This window comes from Fukomys damarensis, unplaced genomic scaffold (genome assembly GCF_012274545.1).
Source record: "Fukomys damarensis isolate Sample0158 unplaced genomic scaffold, DMR_v1.0_HiC HiC_scaffold_15, whole genome shotgun sequence".
Lineage (NCBI taxonomy): Eukaryota > Metazoa > Chordata > Mammalia > Rodentia > Bathyergidae > Fukomys > Fukomys damarensis.
In genome coordinates this window covers 21,936,443-21,944,279 of record NW_022900927.1, presented here as the reverse complement: position 1 = coordinate 21,944,279, position 7,837 = coordinate 21,936,443, and the positions used below count along the sequence as shown (strand labels likewise).

The 7,837-nt window shown below is 35.5% G+C and overlaps 1 protein-coding gene across 1 annotated transcript; it reads right to left on the bottom strand.

Annotated features, from left to right (window-relative positions):
* Positions 1–6,328: 6,328 nt before the first annotated feature.
* LOC104876673 (olfactory receptor 6C4) lies at positions 6,329–7,264 on the bottom strand. The gene has a single exon (XM_033763486.1). The coding sequence runs from the start codon at positions 7,262–7,264 to the stop codon at positions 6,329–6,331; it is 936 nt and encodes a 311-aa protein (XP_033619377.1).
* Positions 7,265–7,837: the final 573 nt, after the last annotated feature.

The window sequence follows — 7,837 nt, the reverse complement described above, 5'->3', positions numbered from 1 at the left end:
CTTTGTTGAGGCAACTTTTTGCTCACCCAGGGGTCTTCAATTCTGAGCAAGCCATGGAGTGACCTTCTTTTCTGCTGCTCACCACTGTGCCAATTTCTGGGTTCTGAGTAGTGGCCTTCTGGATCCCTGCATTGTCTGGGGGTTCTGGCTGCATCCTGCATGCAGTTGGGATGATGTCTAAGCATGCCTCTGGCTATGGCCTGCCATCCTATGTAGCTGTTGTCTAGAAGGAGCTTTGGTTGAGGGCTGAGTATCCCAGTTGCTGGTGACTGGTTGGGCTTTTGGCTAGAATCTGTGTGCACTTACTATGGTAATGGGATTTGCCTCTGGATGTTGTTCATGTACCTCTGCAGCTCTTTTCCTAGTAAGTGTTTTACTGGGGCTTGTGGCTCCATGCAGCTGGGGTCAGGATGGAGTTCTGACTGGAAATGCCTGAATATGTGCCACTCTGGTCCACATGGGCTTCTGACTGGGTTCTAGAAGTACTTACTGAAGGTAACAGGGCTAGCCTCTGGCTTTTTTTCCCCCAAAATTTACAAACATTTTTATTTAAAATTTTTAAATTTTTACTAGTACATATTTGCAATACATTCACTGTAGGAAATTGCTACAAGTTCATAACACATTTCATTTTTCCCACTGCGCTCTACCCCCTTTTATTTTTCCAGCACCTGATTCATTTATCTATAAGATGTTATAAAGTCAATTATCATGTATAAAGATTGAACACCAGACTAGTATGCCAAAAATACATATAAAACATGTAAGGCAATTGTACTAAGTAAAGGTATACTTTTAGATATATTAACCATGCTGGACTACAGTACCTTTTCTGTCTTTCTCTCTCTTCTCCTATTCATCTGTTGATAAATTTATATGTTGTTTCCAAGATGTAGCTGTTATCAATTGTGCTGCTATAAACATGGGCATGCATACGTCACTGTGATATGATGTTTTTAACCCTTTGGAAAGATACCAAGAAAGAAAATAGCTGGGTCAAATAGAAATCCTATTGTTAGGTTTTTGAGAACTTTCCATACTAATTTCCATAGTGGTTATTATCAGTTTATAGTCCCTCCCATAAGAGAGAATTCTCCTTTTCTCTCCACAGCCTTGCCAGAATTTGTTTATAGGTTGATATCTTGATGGTAGCCATTCTTTGTAGAAATGAAATCTTAGTGTTATTTTAACTTGCATTTCTCAAATGGCCAGTGATATTGATCATTTTTTTCATGTATTTATTGGCCATTTGTATTTCACTGGGAAGTATCTATTCATTTCAGATGCCCATTATTAAAACTGGATCTTTAAATTTGGGTATCAAAATTTTTTAGTTCTTTATATATTCCAGATATTAGCCCTTTGTCTAAGAAGTAGCTGGCAAAAATGTTTTCCCATTCTGCAGGTGTTCTCTTCCCCTCCTTTAGTGGTTTCCTTTGCTAAGCAAAAGCTTTTTAATTTGGTGTGATCCCCTTTGTAGATTCTAGTATTATTTCTTGTGCAACTAGTGTCCTGTTCAGAAAGTCTTTGCCTACACCTCTTTCAAGAATTTTACCTATTTAATCTTCCAGCAGATTGTGTCTGTTCTAATGTTTTGCTTGTGTGCCTTTGGAGCTCTTTTCCTGGCCTATTTTGCCTTGTTTTTTTGAAATAAACAAAAATTTATGCAACACAGACTGATAATTCAAACACATTATTAGTTTGATATGATCTTCAAACATTACATGTTCTTTCTCATTTTCTTTTTTGTATAATATTTTTGAAATAATGTATTTATAAATAAAACAAAGTTACATATTATAGTTGAGAAACTGTCCTCAAAATTTTGTGATTTATAAACTCCTTGGTTTTATTAATTTGATAAACATCATATGCTTGTTGATTGTATCACTTACATTTTGTAACAAAACTTCCCACAGAAAAGAAATATACTTATATTTGAAATCCAAACAAAACTAAAAGAGTTCACATTTTTAAGATCTGATTTTTCTGTTTCTATTTTATTATATCCCATACTTAGTTTTATTATATTTTATAAGCATGATAGAATTTAACACCAATACATATGTAATATTCTTCCCAAACAAATGACTATGAATTAAATGAAGCATCTAATTTAGAGAAATCATAAGGTTGCCAGAGAAACTATCAACATGCCAAATGTGCAAAATCCTACCACAGTCATGACCATGTTTCTCATTTAATAGTGCACACATATGTGTAAAAAACATACCCCCCCACATATACACAATGCATATTTTCTACAATACAATATATACTTTGGTATAATAAAACAGTGCAATGATGTGTGGAATATTTGTGATTTGTGTGATTTGAGAAAAACAAATATCATCTTTGAGGCAGTTGGAGAATTTGTAATATGTACCAGATAGTGAATTATATTAATGATTTATCATCCATTTATGTAAGTATAGTTATGATAAAATTTACTTAAAATTAATATTCATTATCAGTAGAAAATAGGTACAAAGATATATTGATAACATAATAAAATTTTTCTTAACAAATTTCCAACCAAACAAACTGTAGTGACAGAAAAGGAAGTTTGCAGGAGGCAAAGATGAGAGAGGAGAAAGACGAATGGACCTTAATACTTTTCATACTACTGTATTTTGCCTTGTTTTTGAAATATGTTTTTCTTCGGGCTTTTTCAGTCCCTCTCCTCCATATTTTTTTCTTATTAAGTTTATTGGTACATTTTAGGTATACAGTACAGTTATATTCATCATTGGGATCTTGTACCCTTACATGACAGGTCTTAGTTCTCAATTTTTTCCCCTTGTCCCTGCCTTCCCTTCACCCCCTCCTCCCTTCCCTATTTACAAATACTTTATTTCCATTTTTTAATTTTCTCATTTTTTTCCTTTCCCTTATTACCTTTCCCCTACCCTTCCCACTTTCCCTACATCTTTAGCCCTTTTCTTCCTATTCACTTTGTCAATTATATCATTAGGATCTTATGTACTATTATAGTTTTTCCACACCAGAGAAACTATTTGTTATTTATACATGTCCCTCCCCCATATTTTTAAAGCTGCTAATTTATTGTTTTCTGGCTGTATAATTTCTTTTGAGAAATCTGCTGAGATGCTTATATTTGTTTCTTTATAATTTCTTTTTCTCTCTTCAAATGACTTCAATGTATTCTCTATTTTGGTTTTCATCATTTTCACTATGTGATGTATCTGAGTGTTTGTGTATATGTTTTACCTAAGTGTGTGTGTTTGTGATATTTTTCCTGCTACTTTGCTTTGAATTTTCTTGGCTCTTTGAGACCACCATTTATTGTCTGACAAAATCATTTCAAATATTTATTTTCCACCATACTTGTTCTCTTCTGGGACTCACATTGTATATATTTTTGAATATTTGCTGTCTCGTTACTCTGGAAAGGTTCTGCTTTCCTTCTTCTCTTTTTTAACATTTACATTTAATTTGGATAATTTGTGCTGGCCCATCTTAGCATTCACTAATTCTTTTTGAAAGTATGTCCAGTGGACTTATAACTCCTTTGCAGAACTTTTAAATTTCTGTTTCTGAATATTCTACTTCTAGAATTCCATTATACTTAAATTTTTTCTTTCTATGGATGTTTCTGAACTTTCATGGATATTATCAGCCTGTTTAGTAGACCCTTTAACACAGTAATCACAATTATTTTATAGTTTTTTCTGATAAATCCAATATTTGTGTCATATTCAAGTCTAGTCATATTTATTGTCATGTTTTCCTAATGGGTTGCTTTACTATTATTTTTTTTGTGTATCTTGTAATTTTAAAATTTCACATTGAACACCTTGTGTAGAAAAATATTTTGGACTGAGTTAAACAGGACATATATCCAGAAATAGTTATATATTTTATCCTGTATTTAGTGAATTAAAAACCCATGTAGTTAGGAGTAGGTTTAATTTAGCTTTTGATATTTCTATTATTAATTCCAGTGCACCAAAGTCTTAAAACATTCCTTAATGGTCAATTGGTACTACTTTGTATATACTGCAGTGCCTCAGTTGGAAAGATTTCATTGTTGTTTATAAGGACAATATGTTACTGTAGGGGAATGCAGAGGCAGATAAATGAAGCAGACCTTTGAAAAATACAGGACAACAAGTGCCTACAAAGATAATAGAGTTAAATAGCGAGTTATAAGTTGTATTGATGCCCTAAACAAGGAGAATGAGAATATGAAGACTGTTTACAAGCAGTTAAAGGTAATTGTGAGATCCAGAGAGCCTATGTAGTACCTTATACAGAGCAATTTATCCCCTGCAATGGAACGACAGAAATAACAGAGTGGCATGTTGATCCACTTGTTAAAGTCATAAAGCTCCAGAGACATTTGAATCATTAACAAGGCAGTTCTGTTATAAAGCTTAGAACTCCGATGTGGGAAAATTGAATCTAGAAAAATGTAAAAGGGCTAACATTATGGATTTGTCCAAGTATTTTGACTTTGAAAATCTCCATAAACACACTGGATTTGCAGATACGGCCACTATCCCTAGTAAGAACTACCTGGAAGATGTTTCAGAGGTCTTTCCTCCCCAAGGCACTAACTAGATCAGTGGTGACAAACCTTTGTGTGATTTGTTTTTCTTTTAAGACAAGAGACATTAGTGTATGTGTTGTCTTTTCTAAACTAAAAGCTCAGTTTTTGGGTTTAATGACAGCATTGTCACTTTGCAGTAAATGAATGGGTTTTGGGTTACAGTTTGGGCAGTTGTCTCTAAAAGGTTCACCATCACTGAAGTAGATGCTTCCCTCAGGAGCTGTTCTCAACCCCCTGCCTCAATGATAGGCTGATATGTTAGGGTTAAATTTGTATAATCCCGTTGGATACATAAATAAGGAAATAATTCATACACTGAAAGAATTGTAATAACCAGCTAACTTGTGCTGGACAGAGTCAGAGGTATGTTCCTGGGAAAAAGGGATCCAGTACATAAGCCTAGTTGAGCTAGAGTTTATTGGTTTGGAAGCATTATATCAAGGTGGGTGATCTAATACCCTAGCAAGAAGCTCATTTCATTCCTCGGATGGCTGGAAAAAGTGATGTGCTGCACTTAGTGGTGTGGGAATACCTGTATTTCCTGGATGATGATAAGTGAATTCAGGCTGAGGAAGGTGGGCATGATGGGGTGTATAGGTACTGTAAGAGCATAAGAATCCACTAAATGATTTATTCCACAGGTGGGCCTTTAAAGACAAGAGAGTTGTGCCTTGAAGAAGGGCTCCTGCATCACAAAAGCTTGGTGATGCCTCTAATTCACAAAGGATGATGGTGGGAGCGATGCTGATGGAGATAGTGGAGCCTGAAATATTAGATGCTATATGGCTCCAATTAAGAACAGAAGCCAAGGGCTACACATGATTTGCAAGGTCAGAGGAATATCCAGTGCACGCTGAAAGCAGGAAGTTGTGGACACAGTTAATGCAGCAATAGTGTCCTTCATCATGACTGCCCCAGAATTTCCTTCAAACGTATCATCTAAAAGTCAGGTCCATCTTTGTCACATTCTAGCTCTTGATAGCTTTTCATAAGAAATGCTTAACACGTATCCTTTTCTGAGACTTTAAATATTGCCTAGATGATTCCCTTACAAGGGCTTTTATTCTGATTTAAGTCCTCCGGTCATGTAGTGGGAAATGTCCTTAACTCATAGAACCTAGCACTGCACGATAGGAGGACAGTTCTGTAGGACATGCCATAAAGAGGCAGCTCAAGAAGGAGATGCTTCAGAAACCAAATTGTTTAAAATTCAGGGAAAACTTATCTGGAATCAGCTGTTTGTTTTTGCATAAAATCAGGAATAATTTCTTCTGAGATATAGTTGGTCATTTCTGACACAGTGTATGGTATTTGTAACTTTTTGATAGTTTTTGCTAAGACTAAGAGCTCTTTGGCTGGGGTTTTAGCTCAGTGGTTCCATCACCTGCCTCACAAGCACAAGTTTGATCCCTGGTACAAAAAAAAAAACAAAAAAACAAAAAAACAAACAAACTAAGAGCTCCTTGTGAGTAGACAGATACAATTATTCAGCAGACCATGAGGCTTATGATAAGCAAACAGCTTTTAGATAATTTTTCATATGCAATCAGACAATATTATTTTCCTGTTTTTACCCTTTATTAAAAGATACTTAAGAGAAAAAATTGAACTGGCCTTCTTCAGTGCCTTTCTCTTACCAGGAAATTTGAATAAACTTTTTGACATAAGCTCACATTCAATTTATCTGAGACATCACCTTAACAAAAGAGGAACTTCATAAACATCATTCAAAAATTTCTGTTTATTTTGAGGCAACTAAAATGAATAAAGGTGCAACATTTTCCTAGTCACATCCTTGAAGGCTTGTTTTACTTGTTTGTTCCTTAGAGTATAGATGAATGGGTTTAGTAAAGGGGCAATTGAGGTATTGAGCACAGCCACTCCTTTATTGAAGGCAACTCCTTCTTTAGCTGAAGGCTTTATGTACATGAAGATGCAGCTTCCGTAAGAGAGGGAGATGACGATCATGTGAGAAGAACATGTGGAAAAAGCCTTTTTCCTTTTCTGAGCTGAAGGAATTTTCAGAATGGTTCTGAAGATGCTTGAATAGGAGAAAATCACTAGCATTAGGGTGACCACTAAGGTCACAACTGCTAAGATAAAGTCACCCAATTCCAGTAGACTAGTGTCCGAACAAGATATTTCCATTAGGGGTCCATAGTCACAGTAATAATGATTTAGGACATTGGATGCACAGAACGTTAGTTGACTGGTTGGGATGATTGGGAACAAGATGATCAGGAATCCACATAGCCAAGACCAGAGTACCAACTGTATACATGCCTTGTTGTTCATGATGGTGGTGTAATGTAGGGGTTTGCAGATGGCCACATAGCGGTCATATGACATGGCAGTCAGAAGGTAAAATTCTGTGGCTCCAAATAAGATGGCAAAGAAATACTGAGTGAAGCATCCACTAAAGCTGATAGTATTATTCCCTGTTAAGATGCTGAACAGCAGCCTAGGAGTAAAAGTGGATGTAAAAGAAATTTCTAGGAAGGAGAAATTTCGCAGGAAGAAATACATTGGGGTCTGGAGATGGGAATCAAGTAGGGTGAGGATAATAATGGTCAGATTACCTAAAATACTTAACAAGTATGTGAGGAAGAGAAAAACAAAAATGATAATTTGAAGTTCTGGGATATCTGTTAGTCCCAACAGGATGAATTCCTTTAAAGTTTGGTTTTTCATTGCTAACTTTTTTCTGTGAAGCTGAGAAAGAGAAATACATAATGAGAATAGGAGTGACATTCAGGAATATTGAGTAGAAGTTACAGATTTCCCTTAAAAGTTTATTTATGCCCAATCTGACCCAAACAGAATGTCAATTAGTCTCAATCTGACTCATCACAAAATATATTTGTAAATTCCTATCTAGGAAGGAGACTTTGCTTCTGGGACCCTCTTCTCAGAAGAGTACAATGACCACTTCACCCTCCTGAATTTAAATTTTACCCCTTTATTTCTGTTTAACTTCTTGTATCTATGAATCCCTTCCATGATTGTAGTAGGAATGTCTTTCCTCATCCTAATGCCTTTGTGATTGGCTTTTCTGTAGCCCTCTTCAACATATTGGGTGTCTCTTCTATCCTTTTGCTTTGTCTAATAATCTCCAACCCACCAGTGCAGAAACAAATCAGTGTTTTTAGGCATTTTATATTTTGTGCCTGGAAGGAGAGCTTGAGAAAGGTTCAAAATGTTGAGTTCTGTATGGATACATTTCTCCATTTTTTTTGGTACTGGGCATAGAATCCAGGGTCTCAT